The following is a 16,234-nucleotide window of genomic DNA, read 5'->3' as shown; positions in this document are numbered from 1 at the left end:
CTCTCCAATTTGTTGGATGAGATTCCAAGGTTAAATTCCTCTCTTAAAACAAAAGCACGAAGAATAAAAGTAAACTGAAATTCAGAAAAATCTCAAATCCAAGGAGCTTTGATTTATAGGATTCTGACTAGCAAACTTAAATGGCATAAATTGCCAAGTGAGGTTTAATCTACCAAAGGAAAAAGAAACATCTATGCCAAAGTATATATTTTTTTGGTAAAGTGCTATACAAAGCAATATACCAGTTTGATAACCTAGTTTCCATGGCAATATAAGCAGGATACAATATAGTACCATGGAAATTCTGAACAATCAATCTTCTTCTATTCGAGTGACCCCATATAAAAGCTCTGTAGACCTGTGGCCAATAAAAAAGACCTTTTACCTCAACGAATTCCGCAAACAAGGTTTCCTTCTTTATAGTTAAACTCATTTTTGTACAAGAAATGTCACATGTACATCATAATATGGCTGCTAGTCCAACAGTATCCCCCTCATCCACTCTGGTTTCTGCAATGTTGACTGTGCTGCGAGGCCTTGCTGAAATTATGATTACAGCAGGCTAATAAATATATACCCAGTTGACTAGCTATCACATAGTTTAGTATTGCACATTTTTTACAAAAAAAGAAAGAAAAAGAAAACACCTCTTCAAATAGAAAAAGAAACAGATCAAGCTGAACCTAAATAATGCATGTATGAAATGAACAAAGAATTCTTTTTTATTTTTTATAAAATATAGTTATTTCATATACAGCATAAGCTGCATAACTAATCAGCTTAAGAACCAATTGGAAGACAATGCTCTTTTAAAAGCTGGAAAACGGAATAGAATGCATGAGATAATTATCAAGTCAGTGTGCTTACTTGATACATTTGTTATGACATTTACGCTTTTCTGAGCAGCAAGCGCTTTTAACTTGTTTCCAGTACCTAATAAGAGCAAGCTTCTCATATGTTGTTTTTGTTCTTTAGGACTGGATGTCTTTGTCAAAGCTTCTTCAAAAGCAAGCAAATCATGCTGTTTGATACAAGGGAGTGAGAGCAGAACCTGAGACAACCAAAGAGCACATCCATTAAGGTAATCATTAATCAGAGTATAATCTACTTAAAAATCATTATCCAAGATATTGGATAGCACAAGGGATCATAACTAACCTGCCTAGGAGCTGGATCTCTATCACAAAAATATATGTATATTTCACGACAAAGACCAACCAAATCAGCGCTGATGATAGCATTTGATTCCAGGGCTAAACCTTGGATAATTGCAGAAAATAGATCCTTAGAAACAAACTGTTGGAGTTCCAGGCTATTTGTTGATATAGCTAGAAGAACCAAAGCAGTACAAAAGGAAGACACTTTTGTCATGGCTTCACCATCTGTCCATGTAAAAGCTTCTAAGCATATCTGCAGCACTGGAAGGGCAAGACCTTTGTGCTTCAAGAGGAAACTGTAAATGGAACACAACTTTGAGACAAAAGAACTTGTGGAGAAAAATAAAATTCAAAAGATTGTACAAGTACTCCTACAGATGAACAGAAAAAGCTACTTGGGAAAGGAATAGTGTCAACTCACACATACCTAACCATGGAACTTGATGCAAATGCATCCAAATCTTTGAGGGAAGACATGTCAACACGGTTGACATGCCCAGAGTGATCCAAGGAAGGAAGCCCCGTATTTAGCTGTGGAGAAGCTATAACAGAAAGGAGCGAACAAATCTCCCGAGTTAGATCTCTAAGTAGCTTTTCTTCCATCACTTCAACTTTTAAGTCGGACCCAGCAAGTATCACATGGGCATCTGGAACCTTTGCTCTACCTTCATGTAGAAGACTGGACCAGGAGCAACTAAGAGCCTGCTGGGAGTGTAGAAATAACGGGTGCAACAGCTTTTCCAACCATTCTTCCCACAAATCCACAGGGCAATATTTAACCAAAGGAATCAAAACTGAATGAACAAGCAGCCTTATATGCCTGAATTCCATTGACTGTATATTCTCCACTAGAGCTAGAGCAACAGAATCACTATCCAAACATTTGTAAAATGAGTCCCCAACAGTGGTTGCCAAGCCCAGTACATTGTACCTAGAATTATAAACAATGCATCAACACTAAATGAAAAACATGGATGATGAACCAGGTAAAGAAGCTAGCTAAAGGATTTATAAGTTCAAGTAGCTTAAACAATGCATCACGTACAGGTATTTTAACAAATATAGTATCTAAATATTATATCCTGCCAGTAAAGTACAGATCACAAATGACCAATAGCATTTTTTTCCTACAACATCTGGTTCCACCCAAGGTAGGACTTCATTCCATAAATAAGCTTCTAGCAATATTAACATGCTGTCCAGAGAGGAAAACCCAATGTCGACATGAAACAAATGAATCTTTTATGCAATAACTAATTGAAATTTTTACAATATAAATGAAATTGATTATTTGTTAATCACCAACATCAATATTTGGAATTTAACTAAAAACAGGTTCAGAGAATACTTAGCATTTTTTAAGCAAAAATAAATTTAGTGTTTTGACACTCTCCAGCATATAAATTTCTGTACCCCAGATATTTGATATGGAAAAGTTACTTTATTTTCAGTTAAGTATGGAAACAGTTAGTTCTTATTATTTAAGGCTATTTGGGGCTTTCATTTAAGGCTATTTGTGTTTCTCAACTTATCCAAAAAAGAAATATAGTATTCCTTGGGTTTAAAATCTTTTCCTCCATTTTTTTATATTTTTATTTTTACATATTACCTTTCTTCCATGACTAAGGGCCAAAAAGGGAAAAAAATTACAAAAATTAAAAGTAGAGAAAATTAGAAATATTACCAGGATGTATTTCAAAGAAAAAATTCCAGCCCTTACAAACCAATTCAAATGCAGTCATACATACCCACTGTCTCTGATGCCTTTCAACCAATTTCGTATGTCTGATTCATTTGGCTCTGTGTATCCTTCCTTGCTCATGGTGAGATGAGATCCATTAACAGAGGTTAATATACCCTTGGACAACTTATGGTTTCCTTCACCAAGAAGACTGAATTGTTCAACATCGCTCATGGTCATTGCAGCTTTAATCTCTCCAGGTAGTGTTTGGGATACAGATAGAGACCAAAGGGAATGTACGGCGCGAAGCAGCTGCAGAGCAACAACATAGAGCAACTATTACCATGTTGTGGTCATAGTGAACATATTTGCATAAGCAAATGGCCTAATATATACCACATTTAGAAGAATACGAATGAGGAACTTTAACATGAATAATATGCATACTTTTGGAAGAGGTGGAAGCATCCATGATAGATGAGAAGCCATGGGGTGAAAGGGAGTAGAAATTGCTGTTGAGTTGTTTTGTAAATTCAAATGGGCTTTTCTAGTTCCACTTCTCTTAAGTGCCTTCTCAAAGAATGTGATAGTATGGAAAATTGACCACATAATTGGGGTCTCAAAGCACAAGCGAACAAGACCTGCTGGTTCAGATAGATAATTATTTTGCCACTCAAGCTGTGTCCATTGCTGGCCCAAGGGTTCCAGTAACCAGGCCAAAACTTCTTGCTGCTGCTGAATTCTGCACCAAGTTTTAAAATGTTCAGTAATAGAATCATTTGATAACAAAAATACAGAGTGGCCCATGTAAGAAAATCATTACCCAGCACCAGAAGCCATGACAAGAAATGCTTCACCTAGAAGATTATGTTCACCACGAAGTAAACGACCTTCTCTTTGCAAAAATGCCATGGTGTCAGCTATACCCTACATAAAACATCACATGACAAGGTGAATGAACAGAATGATATTTTCCAGAACTAAATTCATGGGGTCTCCTCAGTAGGGCTTGTATTGATAGACAACTTTTTTCCCTCAAAGTGAACCTTGAATGTTTACATCATTAATAAGGGGAGCATTCAAAATTCGAATTTCTTGGATAATAATAATTTGCCAAATTGCATAATAATAATTCGCCAAGATTTTATTAAAATTGATAAATTATACAATACAAAACAGAGGACAAAATGTCCACAATGCTTTGCAATAACATATCGTCCCCTCCCTCCCACCCTCCCCCTACCCCCAAATTCTCTTCCACGTTACACAATGATCTACATTATTCTGCAGGAAAGCAAGTTTACATGCAAGGGACATGGTCCCAGCATGGATACGACAGATATGCTTCTTGAAACAGTTAGGTTGATTTGGCAGAGATATGGCAGAGATAGGCCATTCAACATATATCTTATAAAAGATTCTATGCCTACAATTTCCAATAAACCAATTACACAAAGTGTTTTAACTTAATTTTATGTCTATTCCATACTAAATAGCGTATTATAATATTTAATGTATAACAATACTTGTTTATACACAAGTACCAGGCAAACATAAGTGCCAAGAAACTAAAGTCACCTTCATGTGAGGCAGAATACTTTTGTCAGAAGTCTTGGCTATGCGAATAAATGATGTACAAATTTGCAACCTTGCATATCGTGCACTATTTGTAGATGGATCCTGCTAAACAATAATATGCTTTTTAAGATTCTCCAAAAAAAAGTATGAATATTAAAGTGCAATTAGATAATTGAAACGAACCTTAGCAACAAAAGGAAGCGAATTTAGGAGCTCAAATAATTTATTGATGACACTGCCCGCTGCATCTGGGAAATACTTTAAAAATGGACCCATTGCATCCAAGTAGTGCCCAAGTACTTCTACAAGGGCTGGCTCTGTCCACTTCAAAGAAAGAAGTTGCTGGAGAAAACCTTTAAGTCAAGTAACCAGGTGTGTTAGAAACCCAAGATATAAAAATCTAAACCTCTAGCAACATATAAAGAAGCTTCCAAATAAACCTTCAAATATTCTGCACACTCCCAGTTGAACTTCAGAACAACTCCCACCAATTTCATTTGATCCATCGAAAATAGTGCTTACTACAATTTCTAAAGCCGACTGCATGCTTTCCATCACAGCTAAATCCTGGAATTAGACAGAAGATGGACATAAGAACCATCAATGCAAGAGATACTGGCAACTCCAAAGACATCAAATCAAATCGAGAAAAGTGCTTCTAACCGAACCTGAGAAGGCATTGGAGACAGCAAGAGGCTTTTGATGATTGTATCGATTCTTTCACAAACCTTAGCACCAGCTATAAGAGGCTTGTATGAAGTGACAAACTTGATCAGTTCTAACTGCATTAAGACCATGCATCAGTGGGACATACTTTTGAAAAATACAGGTCAAGGAAGGCAAACTGGTTATTCTTATAACCTCTGCTAAAAAGAGTCGTAAAATAATCTCATCCCAATATCACCTGGCCAATACTATTATAAACCAGAGCAGAGAAAGAAATCTCTATATGATGCAAGAGAACATAAATGTTTAATATGAAGAAAAAGATGAGCTAGATTTCAGGGTTATTGCACAGCTCCTCTAATCTGAGCGGCAGTTACTAACACAATCAAGGAAGGGGGCCATCCATCCATATGTCTGCACATGGATTTAATAGAAGCCTACTCCAAAGACATCATACATGTCGTACGAACTTTAATGCTTTCTGAATCAGAAGAAGCCTAATCTAAGCTAAGATGCAGAAAACAAAGATATCCAAATTCATATCTATGAATTACTTACCAGCTTTGAACGATACTGGCCAAAATTTCCCTTGCCCTCAATATCATCACTCCATAACTCTAATGGACCCAAACAAAATGTTGTTCCATTAACCTTTTCTCTCTTGAGCATGTGTTGGAAGGATACATCCAGAATTGCACTACATATGTCATCGTTCACAAAACTTAAGATCTTCCTCTTTTCATTATCAACTGGGTCAGAACAAAAGCTCATAACTTTGACAGCAGGACCATCTCCAGCTGAGTGTGCAACAGCCTTCGTCCTTGATATCAAGTCTCTCATTAGTCCCTAAACAAGCGTACAAAGATGATCACATATGGCATAGCCTCAATTATTGACACATTATAACAATAACATGGAATATTGTATTCGTACCAGCCAAAAATGGAGAGATTGAAAATGAAGAGCTAGCTTAAAATGTTGAAAAAACCCAAGCATCTGAAAAAATAAAATAAGTTATATACTTATATTGCATTGTATTTCAATATCCATTACTTGCAAATGTTCAATAACGAAAAAAAAAAAAAAAAGTTCCATGACATGAGGTACGTTCCCCCTAACAGCTTTCACACACATTCTTCATATATATGTATACATCAACAAACATACCCTGATGTTCTAGTTACCTGTTGCAAATAAAGAGGTAGTATGGTGCTATCACCAGCAATACATTGCAAGTTTGTAGAACCCAAAGACACCATACTTTCACATATATATTCCGCAAACTCAATGTCACTTTCATCAATTACCCCAGCAATTGGGCTAGATCTGTTCAAAAATTCTTTGGAGACATTCATCAATATCTGAAAGATATTACTCATTGCAGAATCATATTCAGGAACAGAAGTATCAATAGGTCTCTTCCTGCATGTCATAATTCAGAATCACACAAATGTCATGAAATGTCTTAACAAGGGGGAAAACAATGCTTTAGAACTTTATAGAACATTGAACAAGCTATTGAAAATACTATAGTGCATACCTTGGGGAAACAAGTTTGAAAAACTCACAAGCATGAAGACGGAAGTCAGGTGAAGAAAGTAAGAAACCACACCTGGGCAGGCAGAGAGAGAGAGAGAGAGGATATGAAACTGACACTTTCCAAAGGCTTCAAATCAGACTCTGTCAAAACTTCAAAGAAGCATACCATACCCATTAATTATACCATATTTAGCAAGATCAGGCAAAGGAGCCCATTCAGAATATGCATTTATAGCATTCAAAATAGCTGTTACTGTAGCTACATGCTGTTTCGCAAGGTCCAATTGTTGATTTCCTGCTTCACCAAACGCAGCTCCAAAGTGCCTCTCTAGCAACTGCATCACATAATCAAGCCATTATGATAATGCCATTATATGCATTTTCCATTAAAAGTAAAGGACCCGGCTTACAGTGTATAATAGAGGCAAAATTTCTGGTAAAGATTCGGTCAGTCCACGCAACAATAGCCTTCTCCGATCACCTGTATTAACCATTCAGAATCAGACAAAGGCATGCAGCAATCTAAATACAGAAAAAGCATCACTAATGCACACACGCACTCCACTCCCAATTCACAAGTCATAAAAAAGAAGCGTGCACAAGACATATTTCTGGATAAACCTTCCAAATCTTCATTGTGAACGGTAATATCTTCAGGAAGCCACCTCAGCATCATGGAGACCAACTCAGCCTAACATAAAGAAGATTGAATAACAAGGTAATTTGCATTATGCATTTTTAGAATGAAATATAGTTTGAACTAGGGGAAAGAATATTACCTGTATAGGACCCTTGCCAGATAAGGAAACCAGAGTTGGAAGCAGTTCTTGCCATAGATTTAGTCCTTCTCTTCTAACTATCTATAACAGAGGAAAACAAGTCAGTATTACAGCATAAATATAAGCTTGGCAGTTTAAACAAAGTCAAGAGGAATGCTGCATAAACCTCTGCAACAAGGGCTGCTGTCTGACTTTTCAAAGCCCACTCCTCGCTAGGATTTGCAATATCGGACATTATATCAACAGTGACATTTGCAAAATTTCTACGTTCTGTAGGGCTTAATTCCTCCCACCGCAACCGAACCAAATGCTGCACAAATATATGTCTATTCTGGTGACGCCACTCAATTATCACAGAACTTTACATGGTTATATAATTAGATGCTAATTTTCAGGTAGATTTAAAAAGGGCAATCGTACCATTTGACTACTAGCAGGGGGGAGAATGAAAACCTATTTTGGTGATCTTTGTCGCAAGCACATTAACATCAAACTGAGATTTTGGGAGGGAATTGAAATTATATCTCTCTTTGTAAAGCTTCAACCTTTTCTTTAGTAGAAACTACATGAACATTGCCCTTCTTCCTTTATTATGATGCCAATCAGGTGGGAACAAAACTTGAAATATGAAATCAAGTTCAAATTAATTTACATTACCAAAGGCAGTTGGCAGTTAAAGGAATTTAGTCCCACAATTGAGACAACTTGATCATAGATCTTATTATCAAACCAACTAATTGCCATCTCCAACAGTCCAACTAGACCACTTAAATAGCTACATAACATGATAAATCTCATACATTATTAAACAAAACAAAAAGAATAATTGAAACGATTAAGTTTTAATTCCTAGTCAACTGAACCTTGTACTTTCCGATATAAAACCCCAACAATGGCCTTTGGGTCATGTGGAAACAGAAAGATACTAATAAATCAAATAAAAGGCTATATAAAGACCATTCATATGAGCATAAACCTGTAACATTTTAAATGCATGCAACCGAATTTCGGAAGACCAATCCTTTTTCACCAGAAGGAATGATGTGTTTGCCAAAACCCGTACATCTCCAGCTTTAACCTGGATATAGTGAACAGAAGGTAATGATCAACAATGGAAAATAATAACAGGTAGATACAGCTGCTTAAACCAATCAATAGATTGCATGACATCATAACCTTAGAGTTCAACCTTTATAAATTACAAAAGTTAACATACCCCACAGTAAAACAATGAGATCATCCAATAAACTCTGTATACTGGAAATTCTATAGAATTTTTTAAATTTCATGAAGCTATACAAGAGAAAATCATGTGATTCGATCAATGGTATTTCTATTTTTCAAAACCAAACTTCCTAGTATGGTGGCATATTCTTTGATTTTCAAAATTATCTCAGATTAAAAAAAAAAAAAAAAAAAGAAGAGAAAGTAACATGTTCTACAATATCTCCCAAGATACCCTATATTTTGCAATGCACACATTAGTGCTCAAAATTGAGCCAATTTAGACCAATAAAAGAGTAAACTTCGATCTTAAGTTCTGAAGATTCTACCAGTCAAATGCTAGTACTGCTCTCGAACTTTAATCAAATTATTAATCACCGCTGGGAAATGCATATTTATAAAATCAAAATCCCCATATTTTTTAAAAGAAAAAGAAAACTCACCATTTGAAGTGTTATACAGAAAATTAAAGAAAAATAATGGCATACAGTACCACTCCAATCTGTATAACACAGTAATTCAATCACTAATTCACAATCCCTTTAACTCAATCGAAACACTAAACACTGCCAAACACATAATTTAAAACAGAAACATATCCCAACCACTTCGAAAATAAAAATCGCATTTAAAATTCTCAAAATCACAAACTTCATATAAATTTAAAAACCCCACAAGCACAATAAACCAATATCGTTCGCAAAAGCCAGCCAAATTACAAATACCAACATTTCCAATACCCCAACAGAGCCAAAACGATCACAAAGTTAACTTATTCTAACAAAGCACTGAGAGAGTGACCACAAGGTAAAGTTATTAAAGAGAGAGAGGAAATACGGATTCAAGGAAAGCGACGGCTGCTTTGCGAGCGTCTGGAGTAGAGCTCCAGTCGAGAGCTACTGCAATGGCTTGGGCCACGTTGCTAGCCACGTTGCTGCTATTGTTTCCCTCTTCCATTGCTTACTCACTGGTTTCTATGGTTGTAGCCAAGCTTTTTTTGGGTTTTCAGAGAAGAAAGAAATGAGATTATTGAGGGTTTCACAGAACAGAGCAGAGAGAGAGAGAGGATGCTGTGTTTAGTGGCGGTTTAACATTAGGCAATACAACCTATCAACTTTCCTCGGTCTTTTTCCCCCTAGAACCTCAGCTTTTTTCTTCTCCTTTCTTTTTCCTTTCGTTTTTTTTTTTGTCCCTCTTTGCTTTTTTTGGTCTGATTTTTTCCCCCTTTGCTAAGCAATACAAAATCAAGGATTTTCTTAAATAATGCTAAAGAAATCAGATAATTTCAAAATGATTATGTTATTCTTTATTTTCTTTTAAACATTATGGAAGTTGTTTATAAAAAATCGGGTGTAACGCTAGTATATGCCTAACGGTTTTTTAAATAATAATGCTAGTAGTTCGGTACACGTAATGTATATATAAAGAAAATTTAGTTTCTTAATAAGTCTTCCCGCGCATATTAGTAGTAATTTTATATGAAAAATACTTGGATACTCAATTTTGAGTATCAATCTCGTACTTATCACCAATTACATGAGCTTGTGATGAAGTCTACCATCTTTTCTCTTATGATGGACCTCATTATGAGCTCATGTGATTAGTAATGAACATAAGGTGATACTCAAAGTTAAATACCCAAATTGTGCCCATTTTATACTGTGCACTAAAGAATAAAATGTGTTTGTTACAAAAAGTTTTTGCCTTTCTTTTAATGTTATTTAATTTAGTGTTTTGTCCTTTTTCAATTAAATTAAATTATTGTGATTATTTTCTAATAAAGGGTATTTCCAAAACTTTGAAAAAGAAGAAGAAGAGTGAAACAGATGTTAGAAAAAAAATATGAGGTAAGTAAGTTTAATATGAATGTGATGAATTAGATGAAATTATCAAAATATCCTTAATTCTAAAATTCATCATTCTAAATTTCTAATTGCTAAAAGTACCAAGACAATTCTTGAGAATTTTTATAAACGGTTGACAAAAAGTTGTTTTCCTTGATTATAGTATTTAGTATAGATTCGATCAATAAGCTATTGAAAGTGCCAATCCCTTGCACTAAGAGGTCATCTACCTCAAGAAGTTATTCCGAAAATCAAAAGCTGACAACCAAAAAAGAATGAAAAATCAAAAGCAATAACACAGCAGACGGATGAGGCTCTTGATGATTTATTAAATCGTTTTACTATTCTAAACAGTAAGTTTCCAACACCACAAATTTGGAAAAAGAATCAAGACGAAAATATACAGAATAGAGGCAGTGTCTCTCACCAATTCACCATCCAACAAATTGAACATGAACAAAAAAATCAATATCTTCTAAAGATGGAAAAAAAAAAACATAAATGGGATTATAAAACGAAAAATTGTTTGTACCCCTGCACTTCTAATGAGACAATTACACTGTGTGAGAAGAAGCTGGGGTTGATTAATTCACTTTTATCTAGTAACAATAAGACTCCCACGGGGTAGGATTGGAAGTGGCGTCCAACAGTCCACAATTATGTTCCCACTTCCCCCGGTATTAACTCAGCTCTAAGCTGCACTTTTCTTTCCTCTAACCCGAGCATCATGATGTTTCTCTTTATGGCTTCCGGTATGAGATTTTGAAGGTTTCCGTCTTGGACCACCAACACTAGCAGAATCAATCAGCGGGCCTGACCAAGTTTGTATTGGTTCTTTAGGATAACCGAATGAGGTTGTACTGAATGGTACATCTGGAGGTACAATGGCAGGATCTATATGATGTGAAGATCCCAGAGGGTATCCAACTGCCCCATCCTGGTGTGGCGGAGGAAACTTTTCGCTTTTGCTCTTTGCATTTGCATGCGTAATTAGACGCCTTCTCTGTTTCAGAAGAAAACCAACGTATTAACATACTTGAATCTAAACCTGAATCAAATAGCTAATTCCAAAATTGTTCAAATGGACATGTTATCCCTAAGCTTGTAGAGCTTTTAGATTACGCGTGGCAAGTAGACAAGCCTAGGCTGCATTTTCAAGCATGTTGAAGTGGCAAACCAAAAAGGTTAAGTTGAATGCAACCAGTACCATTGACATCTTATCAGTACTCTTAAAATAATGCTAGACCACTTCTTTTGATTATCTTTTTGTAAAGGATTCTGTAATCTAAAAGTGTGTTTAGATAAATCAAACTGCCAAAGTTAAAAGATGACAATGAGTGATAGAAACAACTTATCAGACATACATCAATATTAGATTGAAGCTCGGCATTGGCTTCCGGAGCCGGCATACCCCTAGGAGCACGTTCACGTGTGCGCGTTTTCTTTGCACCATCAGCCTGGGCTCTACCAGCAGCTCTTAGTCTGCACAACGACAAAAATTATGCTTCTCATATTTCACACATCGTTACAGATAAGTGAGTTTATGAAATTAATTTCACATATACTCTTACCTCAAGCAACATGCTTGATTTATTCTAAATAAGTAGCCATTAACAGCAAGATATCAGAAGTTGGTAAAAAGCAAATTCTACAAGATCCATACCTACGAGCTTCATCATCCCGGCGTTTAGCATCAATTTCTTTGGTTGGGGGATACTGTGGAAGACTAGAAGGTTCACAAGCATAAGGCTCTGTCATGAAAAACTGCAAATGAGGAAAGAAAGAGAAAAACAGAGAATATAAGCACATTTCTCAGAAGGAACCATCAACCAAATTAGCTTTGCATAACCACCAACTGGCACACAGTATGCATGATTGTCGCCAATGCGGTCATGAATTGGCATATGGAACCAATCAGCACAACAATAGTGACGGTTAGGGAACACACTACCAGGTAAGACTTGCACCCTAATTCTACACCGGTAAGTGGGTGACCATCAAAGGGTTACAGGTCTTAGTTTCACCAACATAAATCAAGGAAATGTTGAAAGTACAGAGACTGACACAAAAAATGCATTATGGTTGATTGTGTTTGTAGAAAGAAATAGAATACATGGAAAGAAGCCATACTATCAAGATCTTGAAATGAGAAAAGATGGAAACACCAAACGGCATATTAATTAGAGCAGAAACAATAAGGGGCATAGTGTTAGACCTCACCTCACTTCTTAATGCAGCTGTGGCTGTCTGACGCTCTGCTGGATCAATTGCAAGAAGAGATTCAATAAGGGGCAGTGATGATGGGGGAAAATCTTTAAATGTCTCTCTTATTGATCTTCTGTAAGGCTCCCGGGGCTTAAATAGAGTTGCGTTGGGCAACTTCGCTTTTTTCCAGTATTCATCTGAAGGTGAGCCACATAGTTTGTATATCTTGTGTAGTTGCTCCACCTATGTGAGCAGTAAATATGTTAGACATGCTCTACAATCGGTAGTTAAAATATTTATGATGGAAATGCAGCAAACAAGGAATACCATATAATGTCCATAATATGTTATCATATCAGCATTTTAAACTTCAAAAACACTGACAAGAAGGAGAAGAAAATGGAAAAGTTTTATTTTCATACATCTATATTAACCAACTAAACACGAGAAAAGATTTTTCAGTCTTAAAGCTAGAATGAAAGTCAACTCAGCGACCATTCCAAAGCAATAATTCCTTCATATACCATGGGAGAGAGACATTGGGAAAATCAACCTAGATATATGATCCTACAGCCAAAGCAAAGGCAATAACTATAAATTACCTGGCGATAGTTAAATTTTTTACAGATTCTCTTACGAAGCAAGGACAAAAGTAAAACCCAAAAAAAGAAGGTTAACAAGTTACCTCTGTACGACCAGGCATGATCGGCTTCCCAGCTAGTAACTCTGCCAAAATGCAACCTGCACTCCAGAGGTCCACACCCACACCATAATCAGTAGCCCCAAGAAGAAGCTCAGGAGGTCGATACCATAGAGTAACCACCCGACTAGTCATGGGATGCTTGTGGTTTGGATCAAAGAAAGAAGCCAGTCCAAAGTCAGCAATCTTAAGTACTCCCCCGTTGTCAATCAGAAGATTTGATCCCTTAATATCACGATGGAGCACACCACGGTTGTGACAGTGCTCAAGTCCAGATAGTAGTTGATGCATGTAACATTTGACCTGATATGTGAGGTGCATGCATCAAATTACGAGAATATCAGAGTAGTTGCTATAAACATTTAGTAGTAAAAGTGTTAATTGGATTTCAAAGTACAGGAAAATAGTGGCTAACCTGAGGTTCTGTGAATTTAATTTCTGGGCTTGCAGCAAGTCCAGCTAGATCATGCTCCATATATTCAAGCACCAGATACAAACTACATGACATCCTTGACGTAACTAGACCCTCCAACTTTACAACATTAGTATGATCCAGCCTCCGCAAAATTAGAATTTCTCTAGCCATAAATTTCACGCTCTCAGGTTCCATATTGTCAAATCTAACTTTCTTTAGAGCAACAATTTTTCCCGTCAACATATCTTTAGCTTTGTACACATTACTATATGTTCCTGACCCAATCTAGCATTAGGAAGAAAAATTAAAGTTAAAAAAGAAAAAGAAAGAAAGGACTAAAATAATGCACAAACAGAAGTACATAAATTAAGAGCACAGAAATGCATAATGAAGCATCCATAAGAAAATGATGTGACCCATCAAGTTTAGTTCCATCTTAACTATTCAAAATAGTGCAATTAATTGCAAAACTGTTATGGCCACATCATTTATGATAGGCATTCCAAATAGGAAGTTCTCCAAGAACGCATCTCAAATGACTTGACCAATCACGCTTTCCCTTACAATTCATAACAAATTACCATAATTATGTCATCAGTTATAAAAACCATTGTTAATAAAATTCCAAGAGACCATCTTGGCCACATCATGTGAGAAACCGAAATGAAAGCAAGAATCACAATATTGATTCACTTCAGGGAAAAACAAAGAAAAGCTCACCTTATCAATTTTCTCAAACGTATCTGCTTTCCGTGGAATCCACCCATTGAGCGCCTCCCCGCACACTCCTGTGAGCCAGGGTGGCCACCCTGCTGCCACCTGCTCACCACGCAATTGCTTTGGTAAATTACTCAACCTTGGGTTTGGCTTGGACCTCCTTCTCTCCCCCCTTGGAGGCCGCTGACCTCCATCACCATTCTCCTCCTTCTGAGCCTCACCCCCACCAACGTGAACATCACCAATACCACTATCTACATTCCCCACCACAACATCATCTACCTTCCTATTAGGTTCTACGCTCAAATCCTTCCTCTCCCCCTTAGACTCAGACTCTACTCCTGAGGACGCTTCTCTGCTAATCACACAGCCCATTTCTTGAATCTAAGCCTCATCTCTCAACATGGTCTATACAAAAAGCTCTTCCTTTACTCACAAACTATTCACTACAAAACCAACCAATTTGCAAGCATAGATGGTTAAATAAATACCCTCCACAAATCTACAACTTAAAGCCCCAAGAATCAGTCTATATAACTAAAAAATATCAGAAAGTGAGTATAATAACCTCCACAGATCAATCTGTTCGCTAAAAAAGTATATAAATGCAAGTGATCAAAAACCCAATAAACAAAATCATCAAACTAACATTAAATACAAGAAAGAGTAGCTGAAAGTTAAAGTTGAGGCAAATAGGAATGGGTTTTCTTCGAGATTCACTAACAAGTCAAAAATTTGATCTGGGTATTGAGAGAGTAAGTGAAGAAAGAGATTTTCCAAAGAAAGTGACAGAGTTCTAAAGGGAGAGACATAGTAAGATGGGAAAAGCAAGTGATTTATAGAAAGAGAGTTAAACTTACTGTGCTTGAATCTGTGTCTGTGATTGGTAAGATTTGTTATGTTTTTTGTTGTGGTATGGTCTTTGGCGTCCTTTCTGGCTCGTCGGACAAGAGGACGAATAAAAAGAAAAGAGTAGCAGATCTCCCAATTTTCATAAGTCAAACCCGACAACTCTCTCTAATCTCTATAACTCTCCAAAATAAGGAATGGATTTATATTACTAAATTTATGGACAGGACAGATAGAATTTGTTTTTTATTTTTATTTTTTCTCCTAAAGGTTGTATTTCAGTTTATCACTAAAGAGTTACTATATCTATATCACAACTCTATAAACTTTCCAAATTTCTTCTCATAAAAATGCATCTCTATAACTTTTCCAGATCGATATCGTAAAAAAATACCTCTTTAAAACTCTTTCAGACAAAAAGAAGAATTTGTTGTCACTAAATTAATAGTTAATTACTTTGTATCTCGAAGTCAAAAGATATAGTTCAACCATAAAAATTTAAAAATAACATTTGTTCTAATTTTTGTTATATATCCTAAAAGCTCATTATACTTGGTGTTTTAAAAATTCTTATTTTATTAATAAATAAAATAAAAATAAAAACTAATAAAATTAAAAAGGGAGAAGAAAACAAAAAAGTCCAAAACCTACCCCACCCATGATTGGATCCCCCACCCTCCACCGTCAGCCACTGGCCACCTCTCCCCCTCCCCTCACACCGCCAACGCTACTCTCTCCCTCTCTCTTTCTCTCTATTTCCCTCACTTTCTTTCTCTTTGCACTGGAGCCAACAAATTTAAAAAAACACATGTAAAATTAATAGGCTCCACGACAATGCAAAAGGCAAAATCAATTTGTTAAGAGACAGACAAAATGAGTT

General features: G+C 36.2%; 2 protein-coding genes across 4 annotated transcripts; both read right to left on the bottom strand.

Annotated features, from left to right (window-relative positions):
• Window positions 1–80: 80 nt before the first annotated feature.
• LOC147280907 (ARM repeat superfamily protein) lies at window positions 81–9,783 on the bottom strand. 3 transcript variants are annotated; one of them, XM_086249201.1, is made up of 22 exons: window positions 9,462–9,783; window positions 8,377–8,478; window positions 7,567–7,710; window positions 7,401–7,481; window positions 7,243–7,312; window positions 7,032–7,102; window positions 6,793–6,956; window positions 6,623–6,694; window positions 6,267–6,504; window positions 6,016–6,078; window positions 5,641–5,928; window positions 5,085–5,198; window positions 4,857–4,983; window positions 4,600–4,769; window positions 4,417–4,521; window positions 3,662–3,765; window positions 3,286–3,580; window positions 2,906–3,150; window positions 1,585–2,088; window positions 1,159–1,453; window positions 868–1,051; window positions 81–540 (listed from the first exon to the last, which is right to left on the bottom strand). In XM_086249201.1, the coding sequence occupies exons 1-22, from the start codon at window positions 9,579–9,581 to the stop codon at window positions 461–463; spliced, it is 3,636 nt and encodes a 1,211-aa protein (XP_086105327.1). In that variant the 5' UTR covers window positions 9,582–9,783; the 3' UTR covers window positions 81–460. The 3 variants fall into 3 exon arrangements, with proteins under 3 accessions (XP_086105327.1, XP_086105328.1, XP_086105329.1); XM_086249202.1 differs by having other exon boundaries at window positions 4,417–4,518; XM_086249203.1 differs by lacking the exons at window positions 8,377–8,478; window positions 9,462–9,783 and adding an exon at window positions 7,821–8,356.
• Window positions 9,784–10,869: 1,086 nt separating this feature from the next.
• Window positions 10,870–15,542, bottom strand: LOC147280906 (putative serine/threonine-protein kinase At1g54610). The gene is made up of 8 exons (XM_086249204.1): window positions 15,366–15,542; window positions 14,509–14,951; window positions 13,789–14,073; window positions 13,359–13,676; window positions 12,689–12,916; window positions 12,132–12,232; window positions 11,833–11,950; window positions 10,870–11,471 (listed from the first exon to the last, which is right to left on the bottom strand). Exons 2-8 carry the CDS (start codon window positions 14,878–14,880, stop codon window positions 11,160–11,162), a joined length of 1,734 nt encoding a protein of 577 aa, XP_086105330.1. The 5' UTR covers window positions 14,881–14,951; window positions 15,366–15,542; the 3' UTR covers window positions 10,870–11,159.
• Window positions 15,543–16,234: the final 692 nt, after the last annotated feature.

This window comes from Dryas octopetala, chromosome 6, assembly GCF_963921425.1.
Source record: "Dryas octopetala chromosome 6, drDryOcto1.1, whole genome shotgun sequence".
Taxonomy (NCBI): domain Eukaryota; kingdom Viridiplantae; phylum Streptophyta; class Magnoliopsida; order Rosales; family Rosaceae; genus Dryas; species Dryas octopetala.
Note: the sequence above shows the minus strand (reverse complement) of the source record. Positions and strands in the feature narration are given on the sequence as shown.